General features: G+C 40.9%; 2 protein-coding genes and 1 long non-coding RNA gene across 6 annotated transcripts; 2 read left to right on the top strand and 1 right to left on the bottom strand.

The window, feature by feature from the left end:
* Nucleotides 1-541: 541 nt before the first annotated feature.
* Nucleotides 542-10,583, bottom strand: pycr3 (pyrroline-5-carboxylate reductase 3). 4 transcript variants are annotated; one of them, XM_084909373.1, is made up of 8 exons: nt 10,451-10,583; nt 7,425-7,550; nt 7,011-7,104; nt 6,866-6,930; nt 4,392-4,571; nt 3,212-3,424; nt 1,615-1,707; nt 542-1,511 (listed from the first exon to the last, which is right to left on the bottom strand). In XM_084909373.1, the coding sequence occupies exons 2-8, from the start codon at nt 7,515-7,517 to the stop codon at nt 1,308-1,310; spliced, it is 942 nt and encodes a 313-aa protein (XP_084765499.1). In that variant the 5' UTR covers nt 7,518-7,550; nt 10,451-10,583; the 3' UTR covers nt 542-1,307. The 4 variants fall into 4 exon arrangements, with proteins under 4 accessions (XP_084765499.1, XP_084765500.1, XP_084765501.1 ...); XM_084909374.1 differs by lacking the exon at nt 10,451-10,583 and adding an exon at nt 9,621-9,698; XM_084909375.1 differs by lacking the exon at nt 7,425-7,550.
* A 172-nt stretch (nt 10,584-10,755) lies between these two features.
* Nucleotides 10,756-11,335, top strand: LOC146369782 (uncharacterized). Its single transcript, XR_014797300.1, has 3 exons — nt 10,756-10,919; nt 11,005-11,122; nt 11,252-11,335. It is a non-coding gene; the product is annotated as an uncharacterized LOC146369782 (long non-coding RNA).
* A 490-nt stretch (nt 11,336-11,825) lies between these two features.
* On the top strand, nt 11,826-18,437 carry bmb (brambleberry). Its single transcript, XM_084909371.1, has 13 exons — nt 11,826-12,169; nt 13,924-14,186; nt 14,381-14,509; nt 14,606-14,791; nt 14,892-15,114; nt 15,481-15,597; nt 15,695-15,874; nt 16,058-16,264; nt 16,351-16,492; nt 17,163-17,224; nt 17,331-17,458; nt 17,562-17,683; nt 18,061-18,437. Exons 2-13 carry the CDS (start codon nt 13,926-13,928, stop codon nt 18,188-18,190), a joined length of 1,887 nt encoding a protein of 628 aa, XP_084765497.1. The 5' UTR covers nt 11,826-12,169; nt 13,924-13,925; the 3' UTR covers nt 18,191-18,437.
* The last annotated feature ends 78 nt before the right edge of the window (nt 18,438-18,515 follow it).

Below are 18,515 nucleotides of genomic sequence, written 5' to 3'. Positions count from 1 at the left end.
CCGGGCCAGCGGATAAAACGTGTTTCTCCGGTCGTGAATGACAGCGGGAAGGAGGAAGAAGAGGAAGCGGAGAGGAAGCAAGGAACAGCGGTGATTGTGTGATCTTAGCGGGTGGGGGAGGGAAGGTATGAATCATTAATGTTGCCTCATGCTCTGTGTTGAATGTCATGTCGTTTTGATATATTAAAATTGGAATAAATGTGACACTGGAGTATTTGCATCTCACCAAATTAGGTCACAACTCAGTTTAAAGCTACACCTCATAATTTCCAACCGCTGTCTTAGTATGACAGGCTTTACTGTTTATGATACCTTCACTCAGTTATTGTTGTAAGTCTCTAAATCATTTACATCTACTGTTATAGACAAATCAGTGGCAAAAAAAACCGTTTCATTCTCTTTGATCTAGATTTCAAAACCTCAGAACTTTTTATTTCTATTGTTCAGCCAGTTCAAGTGAACAGTCTTGAATTTTGACTCATATGACGCACTGGCAGATGAACTATGTAATGTTATTCAGGGCCAGAAAAGGTACTAAATGGACTTGTCTGGAAATTTATTTTTCAAGATTACAATTAGTTTTATGGTGCCTTTTGTTATCAGTGAACTCATGATTTTGTCCATCCATCCATACACACACCCATTCATTCATTTTTTTAATGTGTACACAGGTCTGGGCTGCAGTCTATAAAGAGACCAGACCTTTCCTCCCTAAATGCAAACTCAAGCTTTTTCAGAGGAATTCCCAACTGAGGCCCACCTCTCCTGGAGCAGGAAGAGTTGGGCCTCAGGTCCAAGTTGCGGCCTTGCTAATGGAGAAGGGGCTCCATGTGGCCTAAGACGCAGCAAATTGTCCACCCTCTTCTACACCCACAGCACATGCTTTGTGGATCAGGCCGCAGTCAAAGGGTAACACATTGTCAGTCAGATTCTTGGCTGACCACTGACTTCAGATCTAACAATATTCAGTGTATAATTTCCCAAAACAAATTAAAACAAGAATTTATCGAATTTATCTTAAATGATTTATCCATATGGCTGCCTATTAATGTTTCTTATTAGGCTAACTGACTCATTGCTGCAGTGGCTTGTTATCTTTTGTTTTGAAGGTCAGAAATTAAGTCTGAGCTGTCAGCTAATAGCTGATTTCAAGACTCCAAAACTAACAGAAAAATAAGGAACAGAACCTGATAACATGACACTTTATCAAAATTGATACTTATTTTTAAATTAGAACCAGTGTGTCCATGTTGGGTATTTATCAAGTTAAAAGTCTAATGAGTAGTTCTTAAAGGCAAATTTGTCCATCACTTTCTGCTCCCTGCTGTTGACTTTCGGCCGAGTTCCCTGGCTCTCTCGGTGGCGGACTCCACAGCACTCATGGTTGACGCCCTCACACCGCCTTGTTCCAGTGTGTGAAGCCCATATATGGTTGTTCCACCCGGCGTGCAGACTTCCGAGCGAAGTTGAGCTGGATGCTTCCCGGAATCACGTAACAACCTTCCAGCACCCTGCAGCAAATAGCAGCTTTCAAATATTGTATTTGGACACTCAGGAGTCAGAGCTCTGAAGTGAACTGTTGTAAAACAGAAGTGAGCAAAGTGTTAAACTGACCAGAACAGTCTGAGAGGCAATGCTGTGGGCTAGAGCGCTTGGCATGCCCATTTTAACAGCTCCTTCTGCCAGAGCTTCAGCAAAAAGATACACCTGCAGAGAAGAATCTCACTGATCAGAATAAAACATGAACAAAGATGTCACCAGACTGCATGCCAGTGATTGGCCGGTTAGGAGTGTCATTTGATGTGTTATGAAAGCATCTCGTTCATGAAAATCAAAACCGCCATTTCTGAAACCCAGCAACGGGTTAAATGCCTACCAAAAGCAATGCCATGTTCCCCAAGTCTGTCGAAAAGCCACAGAGCGAGCAGCAGGTATATTCTTGCCTGAACATCCACCTTTTTTGTAGTGTTCGCTAGGGATGGGTACCGGTATCCGGTGCCATGATGGCACCGGTTCTGACATAAACGGTAGTAACCAGACCGAAAAGCAGCGCACATTTCGGTGCTTTTTTTCCTGAGCTGTGATACACTTTAGATTCTAGCCAATCATTTTACGTTTCCGAGGATAGTAGGCGGGTCCAGGTACGTACGTTCTTTTAGAGCAGAGCTACAGATTAAAATGCCCAAGGCGAAGCGGTCAAAAGTCTGGCTGTACTTCACAGCAAAATATGCAAACTCAGCAGCCTGCAACAAGTGCTTTAAGCTGATACTGTGATACTGTCAAAGGAGGTAACACCTCAAATCCGATGAAACACCTGGCGACGCATAGCGTTTTTTGTAAAAGCCGAGAAATGCGCCGTATTTGATAGCTTGCTGCGAGACCTCACACCGAGCACATCTACTGCGGGTGGGTTGCCTGTTATCGGACCCGGAGTTAGCAACATCCCCCAAGAACCCGAAGAGGAGAGTCCTGGCCCCTAGCCCTGCCAGTGTAGCAGAAATGATGACGGATGATGATGGCAGCAGCAGCCGTTCTTCTCTGCGTGAGTAGCTTAATGTTGTCCGTGTGTAATTTACGTTGAGTAGGCTAACCACGTTATTACATTAATGCAGTAAGGTGAACTAGCAAACATCATCATAGCTACATGCGGCTGTCTTCTTGTTTGATGGCAGATACTCCCTTCACCCTGGCCAAAAAGGCTAAAATGACCAAAGAAAAAGTGGAAAACAGTTAAACATGAGAGGTTTTTGGACAAAGTTTGTGTATTTTCCATTGTTTAAGCACTGCTTCCAGCCAAGAGTGATGCCATATATGCCCTATAGCTGCAGAAAAGGCTAACATTGTTATCTTTTTACAAAAAAAAAAAAAAAAAAACAGCTGAACATGAGAGGTTTTTGGACCAATTTTGTGTTCTCCATTCTTTAAGCACCGGTTTGAGCACCGTTTAAGCACCGGCACCGTTTCAAAAGTACCGGTTTGGCACCGGTATCGGATAAAACCTAAACGATACCCATCCCTAGTGTTCGTGCTGCATACTAATTACGTCATGTCATGCTCGGACACATTGCTATAACAACAACCACACACATTGGGTTGTACTCTGCTGCAATGGAAAACCAGTCGATCCGAGTAGGTACTAATGAAAAAGCGGCAAAAGACTTCAGATAAAACAAATAAACCAATCAAAAGAAATAAAATCTAGGACACTCACAAAGGCTACTCCGCTCCCACTCAGCCCAGTATGGATGTCAATCCAGGCTTCGGGTCCCTCCTCCACCAAACCACAGCGATGCAACAAGGAGCGAAGTAGTGCGCCGTCCTCCTGTTTTGCGTGTGATCCTCGAGCAAACAGGAGAGCACCTTCCTGAACTAAACACGGTAGATTTGGCATCAGCCGGATGGCAACAGAGTTCTCAGGAAGGAGCTTGAAGTTAAAAGAGAGGACAAATATAGGTAGATCAGCATTGAAAGTTACAGCTCACCCTAAAATGAAATTTGTGCATGCACACAAGTACAATTAAATAAAAAGAATAAAAACCAAAAAAATTTGTAACCTGTAAATATTATTGCAAAGATATACTGAATTCATATTATTTTACCCAAATTTGAGTCAGCATGCTGAACTTCTGAGAAGTCAGCAATTAATAAAATGTAACATTTTTCCACTAAAATAGTGGTTAGGAATGCAAGTAAACAATTATAATCTGGCATATTAATAAAGAAAAATGTGCTCTTTTCATGCTTTTTCATAAAAATATAAGAACAAGAATCATATTTTAGCATTATAAATATCCCCTTTATTAATGAGTTTGTGCACACTGGTGGATTAACCATTAGAGAACCAAATGATGTTGTAATTACATACACTGCTAATTTAGGGCAGCTCAGCTGTGGCATAAAGATGTAACTGGGTGATGATCTGATAAATGTAAGCACTGTATATATAATTTGTGTGTGTAGTATTAGTTTCAGGTAGGAACTATTTTCTTTCCATATAACTATACCTTTATTTGGAACCTTTATTTGTGCCTTGTCCCCTCTACTCTGATGTTAGCTAGCTGCACTCTTCTATTGGTAGATGGAGGTGGTATACAAAAAATACTTGAAAAACTTGAACATGAAACTGCTCAGAGAGATCTGTGGTATTTGAAATAATGGTTCGTGATTTCCATAAAGAGACACTGCTACAGAGTTATTAAAAATATACAAATTGGGGAGCTTTGAGCAACTTATACACAAGAGAAGAGAGACATCTCTGCAGCCATCTCAAAAACTCATTCACACCATGACAGTACAGACATAAACACACTACAGGCCAAAAGAAGAACACATAAATCTGATTCAGTGGTAATCTGTCCCTTAAAAGACACCAGAAACTATGTGGCACTCACCTCCTCTAACGTTGCTAGTGTTACTCCTGCTGCAACAGATACAATCATGTGTCTGTCAGTGACGTGTTGTGTGATCTCCTTGAGAACTAGCGGAACCAGGTGAGGTTTGACTGCGACAAAGACCACATCAGACCCACAGACCACCTCTATGTTGGAGTGAGTTACAGCAATGCCCAGCTCCTAAAAGCAAGCCGGTGTAATATTACTTAGCTGAAGCACTAGCTCTGACACAAGATCAAATCATGCTGATGGCACACAATTCCTTTATATTGTTAATTTTTGCAGAAGCATTTACATTTCTAGGACTTGGAAGATATCCTCCAGTATTACAATTATTTGCTTATGACATGATTACAGTTCATGTTGCTTTCTAAAACTCCGCCATGATAATAGACTCAGTGTTGTTTCAGTGATATTAGCAAGCCAGTGTTTAATGCCATGCAAAGTACTGTTTAAGAGTTTAGAGGAAAGGAGTAAACTTTAAATGGTCAGTTAATCATTTACTGGGTCAATTTAAAAAAAAAAAAAAAATCTATTGGATATAATCCAATAATCTATTGAGCAACTTTGTTTCTCTCAACAAACAGTACAAAGTTGCAAAAAGAAAGTTTTAGAAAATAATTTTCCATTCTCGGGTGAGAAAAGTGTAAAACACTCATCAGTCACCATAAAAATATGCTTTTGGGAAAAAGAAAAGAAAACAGAAAAAAAACAAAACACTAAAGTGGTCTGACGAGTGATTAAACCCAACAACACAGTTTGCTGACTCATTTTTGGGGAAAAACTCAGCAGACTGAAGCTTAGTGATCACAGCTATCAGAGACAGAAAGGTTAGGCCCCAAATCTAAAGTGGTATACATTTCATTACATTTTCAAGCAGTATAAGACTATATAAATGCAAAAACCACCTCTCCAAAGAGCAAATTCATATAACATTCAAATCATTAAATGTTCGTGTAAAAACACACACAAAGTTAACTTAAGTGACAAAAATAAGAAAGGGTTAAGAGAAAATGCAGTATTATATTGCGGTGCCCTGTAGTGGCCAGATGCAATAAAGTTTTTATTTCTATTGGTCACAGTGTTGCTAAGATATGACTTTACTTTCTGTTTGTCAGCTTTCAACACTTATGATTAGCTGTGACAGCCAGAAGATCTCCCATGTCAGCTTTAGTGACAACTGAAAAGAAAAGAAAAAAAACATTTGGGGCTTGTGAAAAATTGTAATACCCCTTCATAAAACCCAGTGGTTTCACACCGGGCTTGAGAAATCCAACGCTTCCTTGTTTTTTAAAATCTAAACTAAACTTTGATGCACTGATCTATTGATGCAAGCCGAAAGATGATGGCCGTATTCTAGGAACTGACTTCATTAACACTGAGACCGATAAATGGACTCTGATCAGGACGTGCTTTAATGATCCTTAAAATAACCTTTGACGAGAAACCTTTATGTGGATCTGGTTCAGGCTGACCCAATGAGACCATTTAAGGTGATTTTCAGTAGAAAATACATCGAGTTCAGATTCTGAATTTCAGACATTGTACCTTTCAAAACATGGTGTCATCATTTAATGACTGAATTTCAACCTGTGACCACATTTTAACATGAACTGCTTAGAAAACAGACTGTCTGCAGTTTCGCCTTAAAGTCATGTCAGGCTCATAGTCACATCATCTCCAACATCCCAATTGTGGCAGACATTTTTTTTAATGAGGACAAATGATTGATCATTGATCAGTTTTATATACGTTTGACTGAAACAGATTGCTACAATAAAGGGAAGTAAATGTTAGCAGTACAGGAACCTAACTGACAGCCTGACACCTGCATTATTATACAAAGTATTAGCGTTAGAAAGATGGGGAGTACAGATTTTATATTCTGACCAGGTCATAGATCAATGATGTAATCGCCATTTCCATCCCTAAATTTAGACGAATGAATGATCGTAAAAGTGCTCATGTTAATTACAAAAAAACCACATCATCTAACTGGGATTTTAGCATTTTTAAAACAAACTTTTGCAGTTTCATTTACTCCAGTATGTCCTCTGATGGTGACTTTATGAATGAAGAAATGAACGTGGATGTCAGTCAGTTGTTTTAGGTGCAGCAAGAGGGAAGAGAAAGAAACTCAGAGCAGGTTAAGTTCACAGAGTTTACCGATTGACTGACTCAAAGTTTAAGTTAACCGTCTTTTTGGAACAGAAAAGCCAGAATTTTCCTCATTTCAGAGTTAAAAAATTCAGTTGTTAGTAAACCTGATTCCCAGAATAGGGACCATGTCTACGAAAAGGTAAAAATGTTACAAATACTTACGCTGCTTAAAAATAACTGGCTGCTTCACTACAGTTTTAGACTGAACTGTAAACTGATCTTCACCATAACTGCTTACTTCAATGCAAAATGGTTCACACTGAGAACTTAAATGATAGAACAATAAACAAGATGGAAAAAAACCTCCACAATACCTGAAAGCGTCCCAGATTCCTTGAGGATGGTGCACTAACTTTGACGTTTGCAGGAAGGACATTTCCTACAAAGAGAACATTTATTAAATACTAATGTGTCCTTCATTCAAGTCCTCCTCACTTCTTCAGTTCTCTCTACACTCACCAGATAAGATGCCTTTGGCAATGCCAAACGCCATGTTCCCTGCACCGATAAAGCCAATCTTAAGCTGAGAGTCCATCTCAGGGTCCATTTTGATCTGAAACCAAAGCAGGCAGCAGGTTACAGCAGAAACATCGAGATAACATGATGCCAGTGATTAAAAATCACCATGATGACGCATTTTCCACTGCAACAAGGGTTTCACACGTTGTTGTTTGAAGATATTAAACTGTGTACATTTTACAGACCAAAAATAAATAAATAAACTCAGGGAATGAATCCGGACAAGAATCAACACTAAAAACGTCACCACTCCAAAGACAATCAATTTGTGTTCAGATCTTTGTGTCCATGCATATGAGAAACCCGATTACTATGAGAAATCAGGTTAAAGCAAAAAAAACAAAACAAACTCACACAGATATGATAAATCCTAGTTGGCAGGTGGTCAGTGATCAGATTCCTCTCCCTCCTCCAGTAAATGCTGCCACAGCCTAGTTTCCCTGTCATAGGTCATTATGAAACGCCATCCTTTACCCAGTTCTGGGTTTGCAGGACAAAAAAAAGGCTTAAGTACAGAAACCAGTCAGTGTGCACATCCGATTTCTCTCGTGTTTAGACTGCAGCCTGTATCACTGTATGTGGTCAATGAGTAACTGAATATTGTTGGTTTGACTGAACCTAGAAACACGTGACTCACACTCAACTGCCAGTCTCCCAATTAAACAAAGACAGTCAATAGAAGCGCACATGAAAATATGAATAAACCCCACTAAAGATGCAGTGGAAAAAATAACAGTGGTGTTTGGACACATGTTGCAGAGACAATAATTTAAGTGTTTGTTGGGGTACACCTGGATTAATATAGAATTAAAATTGTTGAGTTTTTGTTGATCGATATTATAGTGTTGTTATTAGTGTTGTACATGTTTCTACACAACATCATACCTACTAATTCAGGAATCTGAATTACCCTTGTAATGGAAACACTTTAATAGGAAGCAGTGTATTTTTGTATATGTAAAAATGTGAATTTGACTATGTTGATACTGAAAGCTTTTCCTATGTTTTGTTTGGAAAATGATTCGAGACCATTACTTACCTGACAGAATATTAGAAACACCTTATTTCAGCAACTGAGAAAGTCACTCTGACATTACAGTCTTAATGAATATAGAACTGATTGCCAGACAGGTATACTGTATTTAAATTTAAAAAAGTGAGCTACACCTAATATCAGTGTATACTGTAATCCAGATGTATTAAAAAACAAGCAGACAATGACAGCATGTAGCATGATCTACTGACTATTATGGCATATTTGGGCCATTTTAAGTTTAATTATGGAGCCAGAGAAAGGGTGTGTTTTCTTGCAAATTTAGTTGTAGTCTGAATTTTTCATAACAAACATACAAGTTCAATATTGGAGTGCATCTGTTTTTGATTTTTTGTTTTTTGTAAATCTTTTTCTTCCCATTTTAAATTTGACACTTTAATATTTGAATCTACAGTAATGTGCAAACATCTTGAGTCACCCATCAATACTTTATCTTTTGCTTCCAAAGACCCACCCTGCATGTGTGATGCTTTGGGCTTTTCGGTTTCATCAGAAATTGTCTCTGTGGAAGACTGTTTGCCATTGTTAAGGAAGGGAAATCAGGAGGCTGAGGTATGCAAATTAAACAAGAACTAGGTTGAAAATCAGAGGCTCAGGTCTTATGAACTGGTGAATCTAAATGTGAAAATTTTGGTTCAAATGATGTCCAGAGGAGGTCAGGAAAGAGGTACAAGAGTTAGTGTCTACAGCTATCGGTAAAACATGGTGGAGGTTCTGTCATGGTTTAGGGCTGCATTTCAGCCAGTGGCGTTTTTGATCTTGCCAAAACTTCCATAATACCATCAGATTTTGATCCACCATGCAATACTATCCAGAAACCTGGCTGGCAGCGGCATCATTTTTCAACAGGTCAAAAGCCCAGACACATGGCCAATGCAGTAAAAGCATAACTGGATAATGGAACATTAAAGAAAAAAAGACAATGGGGCGTGATCAGTCATGGACTGATCTCCCCAGAACTTCAACATTACTGAAGCAGTGTGGGATCATCTTAACTGAGGCAAAAAGCAGCAAACATTTCCTTCAAGACGCCTGGAGATCTATTCTTGAAGACAAAGAAGTCAAAGGCAGTCAAAGCAAATATTGACTTTCAAGCTTGTTAGAGTTGTACAAACTGTTTTTGCCTTATATTCTGTATTTTCATGCATGCTTTGATTTCTCAATAATTCATCACACCCATTTCACGTTTTCCTAGCAAAATAACTGAATGAGAAGTGACTCAAGACTTTTGCACATTACTGTATCCCGGTTCTCTCCTTCTAAATTTAGGGCTTTATACTGCCAGAATATTTGAACGTCTTCCCTTTTGAAAGTTGTATAAGTTTATATCTTTAAATTAGAATATTCGACACATTTACTTTCCGAAATTTTGAATTTCCAAGGAATTAATCCCCGTCTTCCCAGGCGCCATATTTCAGTTATTTTAATACCTACAATGGCCCTCCTACGCCATCGTAAATTACATACGACACCGCCTCCACGGTTATCACCCCTACAATTAAATCCAGGTTCTGGGTGGTATTGTCCGGGCAGGGCTGCGGCCAGTGTAGTACTGATGCTTCGCCATCTGACTCCTCTGTCACCTCGTCGTTTCTGTCAGAGTTAACCCCGGGTCCCACCAGAGGGTGTCTGGACTCCATAATAGCGACCATCGTCGTTTCATAGCGCCACCAGCCCTGTATTTTAGTTGGGGCCGGGGAGTCGGGCTCTCGCTTGCACTTGTAGTATGCGCTTTTGAGAAGTTTCCAGCGGAACTTTAATTGGTCCACGGATCTGTGATAACCAGCCGCTGTCATTCTCCTGTGTGCCACTTTGAACAGTTTGTTATTCCTCACTTTCCTTCCGTCTAAGCACTTCTTCATGTCCAGCTCCTTGAGAATTTCCAGAAACAACTCAGTTTCCTTCACGTCCCAGTTCTGCTTCTTGATGCAGGAATCGTCCATTGTCTTAGCAATGCAGTCTCGTGAAAACCCACACGAACTAACGTTCACACGGCTAGGTTGCTAATAGGTGCTAGCATGCCTGCTGTAGCAGGAGCTGTTGTGATGTTGCTAGTTTAAAATCTTTAAGCAGTATTTAGCACGGAATCTTCAAAACCGAATCAATAAAGTATTACAATTCTGCGTTTTAAACCCTCTAAACATGAAAAAAAGCCCCGCTCATGCATCTGACTAGGAATAGCTTGAAAATAATCCAGGAGAGATTCGATTAGAAACACAATGCACGTGTTTCTTTTTGACTGGACAACCATAAAGTAACACGGAGTGACACAAACACGATAGCGTGAACAAAACCGGGTAACGCTGGCGGTAGGACATTTATTCACCTGATTTGTGTTTCAGATTTGCTGATATCCGTCGTTTTGGCAACCGCAAACAGAAGTTAAATTCAAACCGTGGATGCACCCAGAGCTAGTGATGTGACGTTCTGTATCGAGGCTTCGAAGCTTGTGTCGAGTAATTGAGGGGGCGTTTCCGCGATGCGCGTATCGAGGCTTGCTTCATTTATGGGAGGAGCTGAAAATGATGACGTCCGAAGCCTCGCTGCCCGGCTGTACCACGTGACTGGTTCATGAAGTGGTTCGAACTTGGCCGCGAGCTATGACAGATATAAACCCCTCAGACTTCATACAAAATGTGGGTGTTTGATGGAGAGTTGCGGTTAGTGAGAGTTTGGAGACAGTTTGGAGGTTTATGAGAGTGAGGAGAGAAAGTCAGGAGAGAATGGAGCCAGCTAAGAAGAGGAGGATGTCCTCCCCTGTGTGGGAACATTTTGATCTTATTCCTCCCAACAAGGTATGTAAATTTCTACAGAAGATGTATTTTCATAATACTGGTGGTGCAATACAATTTATGTTAAGCTGCTTTACTTTTGTACAAGGTGAAGTGTTTGCTATGTGCCAGGGAGCTGGGATATAACAACAACACCTCATCCATGCTTAGGCACTACAGAGCTTTGCATGAGAATAAGGGGAACACCGATTGTGGAGCAAGACCAGGTGAGCCATCAAATGCAATGATAATATAGCATGCAGTAATGTAACTAAATGATATAACAATATTATACAACTGTTATAAGTTACGTGTGATATTTATGTTTGTGCTTTGTCTTTATTGTCTTTCCTCAGGAGAACAATCTCAAATAGATGAAGACCTGGTTAGCATGGTGATTGAGGACTCCCAGCCATTTAGCATTGTGGAGGACAAAGGATTTAAAAGATTTGTTAGATCATTAAATCCTAGCTATGTTCTCCCCACTAGAAAGGTCATAAAAGCAGTGAAAATTTAGTTTTTACAGAATAAAATGTGAACAGGCAGGACTGAGGCTCAAAGCCTCAGTGTGTAGCTGTCCATACCTCAACGTTACAAAAGCACAACTACTGTCCACACCCCAACCACACCTCACCTCACAGTAAATGATCATTTCCATTTTAAGCATTTCCAAATAATCATTTTCCATACTGCCAGTATAAATATACACAGTATACTGCATCACTACAATATAGATGTTTTACACACTCCTTTTGTTGTTGACATTTACAGGCTGTGTGCAAAAGGCCACACTCTTCAAATTCAGGCCAACTAATATTTTTACGTCCAGTAGATGTCCTACTAGAGCAAATGAAGCTTCAAGAAGCTTTGCACTGGGATGAACCAATTGGATGAAAAGCTTCAGTGCTTCATGAAGCTTCATCTGCCCATCACTACCCAGAGCATCCACAGAGCCAACCAGCTGACTCTAGCTCCACTGTTGGTTCGTTTGGTTTTTACTTCACTGTCGCTGCTGTTCCAGGTGGGCGGCGCCGCTCAGCATCCTCTGCGAAACATTCCGCACATGCCGTTTTTTTCTCGCCGCGTCCAGGACGTTTCAACCGTGAAATAAATGAAACGCACCTTTTAAAAGAACGTCTGCCATTCCATTGGTTGTGGCCTCGTCGTGACGAGACGCTGAAACGGGCTGAAGAAAGTTAGTGACCGTCATTTGAATCAGCTGTGTGAGGGGGACGGGGGCGAGTTACCTTGTCAAGGACCTCCTTGAACAACAGGTATTTGTTTACAAATTAATCTATTTTATGCATCTATTAGGGCGTTTTTATTTCAACTGTTCATAAATATCGCAAAATATGATAAGCTAATTTGTTGTTTTTTTAATGACTGCAGTTATTTTAAAATTGGGGAAAAAACTTAACATTCTTACAGTAAGCTAATTAGCTTTGTTTCCGTCCCGTTTAAGTTATGCAAAAGTGATTATTTGTTAATTAAATAATGTTACTGCAAGTATTCAGCAGAGCGCTGCAGCAGTAGGCATGCCCGGGCAAGCCTCGGTAGGATCTTCATTCAATCAGAGAAATAAATGGTAGTTGTTATTTCCACATTGTCTAATGCATCCAATGCAGCAGAAACACTTTATAGTCATATACAGAATGCTAAATATCTATATGCTAAACATCGTCACAACATTCGTTTAAATATGCACAGATCATCAACAATGTTGAAACCACCTGCCTAATGTTTTGTAGCTGACGGTCTTACCACCAGAACAGCTCTGACCAGTCCGCACATTTCCATAAATGCCTGAGTGGAATGAGCTCTGGGCAGTTTGGTGCTCGGGTCATTGCCTTGGGCTCTTCGCTAAAGCTGTCCCTGAGCAGGTTTTGCCCTGTGGTTTAGGCACGTTATCACCTAACATCCACAGGATTTAAGTTGGTTAAACATTTTTAGTTCTTCTCTCCACTGGTCAATGGTTTCGATGCGTTGGCTGATTTGCTCTGTTGCTTTTTGTACACTGCTCAACAACAAAAAAGAAAATTAAAGCAACACATCAGATCTGAGGGTTAAAAAAATCGTGCTGCATATCTGTACTGATATGAAAATGATCACCTCACAGAGGGCTGAATTCAAAGACGTATTGAAAATCAAAGTTAAAAAAAAATGATACAGCAGGCTAGTCCACTTTGCGGAAATTTTAATTGCAGCTAGTCATAATGGTACTTAGTAGTTTGTATGGACCCCTGCCTGCACCCCGCCCAATATGCTTGTAAGCATGCCTGACAAGGTCCGGGCATGGTGATTGTATCCTGAGGGAATCTCCTCCCAGATCCGGACAGTCTAAGATGCAACCTGCTGGTGTTCAATTAGTTGAAACATAATGTTCTACTGGATGAAAGTAAGGAAAGCATGGGGGCCAGTCAGTGACATCAACTATGTCCTCCTCCAGGAACTACCTTCATACTCTCGCTACATAAGGCCAGGCAATGTTGTGCAGCAGGGAACATCAGTGGTGGGCCTGCTAATTCTGGTATTCTCTGGCAAATGCCAGTCAGGCTTCATGGTGTGGGCAGTGAGCACAGTGCCCACTAGAGGACGTTGGGTCCTCAGGTCACCCTCATGAAGTCTGTGATTGTTTAGTGAGAGACCTTCACACCAGGGTCCTACTGGAGGTCCTTTTATGAGGGTGTGGCAGTGTTTATCCTGTTACTCCTTACACAAAGGAACAGACACTGATGGGATAAGGACCCTCTACAGCACTGCTCACCTCTGAGTAACTGCCTCCCAAAAGTGATTAAAAAAAAAAAACAACAACCCATAAACACACCTAAACTCAGAAGAGTTGAAGCTGCAAAGGGTGGGCCGACATCATATTAAACTCTTTGGATTAAGAGTAGGATGAGAAGTTCATATGTATGTGAAGGCAGACGAGCAGTTACTTTTGGCAGTATAGTGTGGTTGCAGGGATTATGAGAAATGTATTTCCCATGTTTGATGATTTGCATGCGCACTTTGTCATGTTCTGATCCAGACATGGGTCACCTCCTCATCCACTACCCGTACCTCCTGCTGACTGTCAGCATGCTGGCCTGTCAGTGTCTCGCGGTCAACGGGCTGTTTGAGTGGCTGAGGCTGACAGAGGCACCTCGAGCAGCAGCGCCTCCTCAACCAGCTACAGTGGTTCCAGCACATCTTGCCAAAGACGCTCAGTTTGAGATGGCAACTGCAGATGAGAAGTTTTTAGCTGAGGCAAAGCAGATGGAGCTCAGCCCATTGGACAGCTGTCATTACAGGGTATGTGGGCCTTGAAAATGTGTATTTAATCCAACGGACAAATAAAATGTTTTTGAACAATATTAGGTTTAAGTTTGGAGAAGGCTGGGGAACAGTGTTATTAAGTGTCTTTCATATAAAATTCTCATGGCACAGTTTTCAATACATTGTTTAAACAGAGGAATCATGTTTCTCTGGTTTGTCTCCTCCTGTAGGTGATCGCTCGGCTAAAGTCGAGCTGTGACAGCCTCTCAGAAGAAAAGCTCGCAAAGCTCGGAGTGGAACTGTTTAACTGCCAGGCAGAGATTGAGGGGCGCCAGACGTACCTATGCACAGAGGAGATGGTAAAAATATGATCTTGTAGTACTTGTCAGAAATGGCTTTAAAAATATAATGAAAAAAATATAATGTTGTGTGCTAATCTCAATTTTATGTGTTAGACCATCAAAGAGTGTACAGCAGACATGGATTCAGATACATGGAATGCTTACCACATAGTGAGCAACCGAGCGCGCTCCGTTTGTTACGCAACTCGACAGCAGCTTTTCCGGCGCAGAGCAGAGCACACAGTCAATGCACTCATCTCCACAGCCACCAGCCAGCTAGATGCAATGAAGGACCTGAAGGTAGGGCTGGGTTTAAAAAATAAATAAATAAATAAATAAATAATTTTTTTTATTTTGCAAATCAGTGGTTTCTCGGGATTCATGGATCATTTTCAAACAGGAGGGCCAGGTAGAGTTGAAAGAACTGACTGCAGCATCACTGGACAAGCTGCTTGAAGGCCACAGTGCTCTGCAGGCTCAACAGGGGAAGCTGCACGAGGGCCAGGAGCAGATGAAGAGTTCACTGAGGGACAACCTGGAGCGTCTGGGTCAGGAAAAAGCTCTCATCGCCTCTGGACAGGAGCTGGTAGCTCAGCTCATTCAGGGAATTACACAAAGAATGGGTGAGAATTTTACATTTTTCTGTATTCTTATTCTATTCTGTTAAAATTGACTTTGGGCGCGACTGTAAATAATCCGACATAAAGGCTCTTTTCATGTGCTAACAGTCAAATTGCAGCAGTTTGTAAATGGGTTTACTACTGACCATGGATAAAAGAAACTGTCAAATCACAAAGTACTTGAAAATGACCTTATACAGATGGTTTGATGTGCTGAATGACTTCTGGAAGTTTTAACTTTCCTCTTTTAAATAGGATAAAATATTGAACTGCAATTCTCTTTAAGAAAACTCTGTAAACACACCTGATGCCACATCACGTAGCATGGATTTTATTCTTTCCGCATGTCTTTCTGTCCACCTTTTTTAGAGAATGTGAGCGAGCATCTCCAAATCCAGGGCTCTGAGGTGCAGGACAGCCACAAGGTGATTGTCAAGGACCTGGCAGATGTAAGACACCAAGCTCAGGACATCTATCAGAAAATTGGTAAATGGCTGAAATCATTTGTAGTTTATAAAACTATCCCCCCCAAGCAATGTTCTTACATATCTTTTTGTATTTTCTCCACCCTGTGGCTGAGTAGACCACAGTATGATAGAGTTTCTGCAGTATCAGGATCAGACCTCCCAGTACTACACTGACCTGATGAACAAGTTGGAGCGCATGAACAGCACCCTGGGAGGCATGCTGCACTACCTCGATAAGATGCAGAGCCGCATAGAGGACAGGCTTCACATGATCCAGGGCTACCTCGGATGGGCAGGTGAGACACGGCAGCAATAGGGCACACTCCCTTTTTATAGGGTCTTTTCCTGCTACAGAGAAGTTGGATAATTGACTGTCAGCAGGACACATTTAGAAATTAATTCTTTACATTCTTTGACTAAAAAAAAAAGGTTTCTGTATGACTTAAGAATTCTTTTTCTTGTGCTTTTTGCTCGAACAGGTTTAAGTCTGACAGCTATATGGACGTGCATCACACACACAGGCTACTTTGTACTGTGTGCAGTCCTGCTGACATTCCTGCACTGTCCTGGTTTCTCTCGAGCCATGCTGCTGCTAACTGTGCCTCTGAATGCAGTGGCTGAAGTCAACCAGCAGCCAGCGCTGGATCTCACCAGCCTCAGCCTGCTGCTGCTCACTCTGTCTCTGGGTATAAACATAAAGTCACTTATGAGGAAAATACATTAGCTGCAGTTTTCTGAAGCATTTGTCACAGTGTGAATTTTGTTTCTGCAGGTCACTGGTTTGTGAATCAGCTGTGGGCATGCTTCCAGATCACGAAAAAGCTGACCAGTCCACTGCCACTCAGCTCGTGCACCATTGTGGAACTGCAGAAGCAGCCTTGCAACTCTTATCCACCATCATCTACACCACAGAAGTGAGTATGTTGCACACTAGAACTGCAACTTGCATATTGGTCTTTGAAAATGTTCAATTTAACGGACTTCACTGAATGTTAAGGCCATCGCCATCTTGGTGTTTTGAAACTGGACATGGAAGAGGGGTGACGTCTACTTGCTGATGGACGCTGGTAGCAGCTATCAGTTATAATATAGAGCAGGGGTCCCCAATCCCAGGCCTCAAGGGCTGGTGTCCCTGCAGGTTTTAGATCTCACCCTGGGTCAACACACCTGAATCACATGATTAGTTCATTACCAAGAACTTCAAGACATGTTGAGAAGGTAATTTATCCATTTAAATCAGCTGTGATGGATCAAGGACACATCTAAAACCTGCAGGGACACCGGCCCTCATGGACTGGGATTGGGGACCCCTGATATAGAGACAGTAATTTATTAAATGAGCACCATGTTGTAGATGTTAAACTTAGCTAATGATTTAATCCAGCTCAATCAGAAACTCTTGAGTTCACTGGTCAGTTCTCAAACTGGTAACTGATGATTTGTTTGATCGAGTAAAAAATTAATTTTGAACTCTACACGGTCAGTAAGAGCTTCAGGCAGTAGAACATGTATTATTGTCTACACCAAATTAACAATGATTCCTTTTGCATCTATTGGACCTATTTTCTATCCTTTTGTGCTTAGAGATGAAAAAGATGACATCATTGAGAAAGACGACCTATTGAATCCGGACAGCTTTTTATCAGGTGGGAAACGCATGCTGAACCTTTTTACAGTGAATCCTGTTCAAGAGCAGTGCTCTTTCTATAAATTCAGCTTCTCAGTTTTGCTGTCAAACATGTTTGTGTTTAGGTGAACTTGGCATATCAGCTGTGTCTCCACCTCAGAGGAAGCTTGCGCCAGAGTCGAGGCTTATGCCAGTAATTGGTACACCAAATCACTCCACTCCCAGGTTTATACCAAAGCCACTTTCTTCAGCGGTAAGCAAACTGAGTTAATGCTTTCAGAAATGCAAAAACTGTATTCTCGGTGCATCACTAGTGGCAAGCAAGACAAATATTGTTTAATTTAAATCTGTTTTAGGCTCTTTGTGACGATATACCCCTGAGGAACCTGGGAGGTGTTTTTGATTCAGTCACTGACTCGCATGATTTAGGGAATGATTCACGAAGTGCAAGTCCCACTCCATCGTTAGTCAGCAACAGGTCAGTAGCTCCAGTTACATGCACATATTTTTTTCTGTTTGAAGAGCTAAATTGTTTATATGGACTGTGATTTAATGTACTTTGGGTTGTGCGTATATATAACTGGAACCCTGACATTTGAAATGAGCATGTCATGTTAGGGATTCTAGCTGCCGGTTCATTGCTATGTTACTGATACCAGTTTTCACTGAAATCATACAGAAATAGAAGTAAGAGTCTCCAAGAGCTTTTGGCCTATAGAAGTTGTTTCAATGTATACTGACCTCATTATTTGAAACTGTGGAATTAATAATTACCCTCCAATATAACCTCATTATAATGAGTAAAAGGGAAATATGAATTGTTAAAGGGCATCTTTCTGTTTTTCCTGCCTTCAGCTCAATGTCAGGCCGTCAGCTGTGCAATGGCATCACAAAAAGAGGAAAAGTCTGTAAGAAGAGAGCCATGCCAGGACAGGAGTACTGCAGAGTCCACGAAGGGGGGCACTCCTCGTATGTCCAGTTTTAACAGGCTCAGCAGTCTTTGTTGTCTGTAAAAACTGTATACTGTAATGAAATATTGTTTTTACTAATTTCTGTCTGCACTGCCCAAGTAAGTAAGATTGCTAAATGAAAATTACGTCTGTAGCTATTTTAAATGTTTTTAGACGTTTATTTAGCTTTTCGTGTTTAATAAAAATGAAAAAACTCTTATCAAAATAAGCTTTGTCCGAGTATGTGCATGTACACACTCAAGGAACTGGGCTCAGTTTTTTTTCTTAATTCCATGCTCTTTATTGCTTTCAATGTACCTAGGAGAACATGGAAACAGACAGTAGCAATGTGCCACAGAT

Source organism: Perissodus microlepis, chromosome 17 (genome assembly GCF_051167445.1).
Source record: "Perissodus microlepis isolate ML-2025 ecotype Zambia chromosome 17, ASM5116744v1, whole genome shotgun sequence".
Taxonomy (NCBI): domain Eukaryota; kingdom Metazoa; phylum Chordata; class Actinopteri; order Cichliformes; family Cichlidae; genus Perissodus; species Perissodus microlepis.
Note: the sequence above shows the minus strand (reverse complement) of the source record. Positions and strands in the feature narration are given on the sequence as shown.

What these genes read in the sequence shown, in the direction of transcription:
- bmb (XM_084909371.1), top strand. Translation starts at nt 13,926, where the DNA reads ATGGGTCACCTCCTCATCCACTACCCGTACCTCCTGCTGACTGTCAGC. An exon ending in GGGAATTACACAAAGAATGG is followed by an intron (nt 15,115 to 15,480) that starts GTGAGAATTTTA and finishes CACCTTTTTTAG; the next exon opens with AGAATGTGAGCGAGCATCTC. An exon ending in TCCGGACAGCTTTTTATCAG is followed by an intron (nt 17,225 to 17,330) that starts GTGGGAAACGCA and finishes GTTTGTGTTTAG; the next exon opens with GTGAACTTGGCATATCAGCT.
- pycr3 (XM_084909372.1), bottom strand. Translation starts at nt 10,067, where the DNA reads ATGGACGATTCCTGCATCAAGAAGCAGAACTGGGACGTGAAGGAAACT. An exon ending in CCCAGAACCTGGATTTAATT is followed by an intron (nt 7,105 to 9,620) that starts GTAGGGGTGATA and finishes CTTTGGTTTCAG; the next exon opens with ATCAAAATGGACCCTGAGAT. An exon ending in TTGCCTCTCAGACTGTTCTG is followed by an intron (nt 1,512 to 1,614) that starts GTCAGTTTAACA and finishes TATTTGCTGCAG; the next exon opens with GGTGCTGGAAGGTTGTTACG.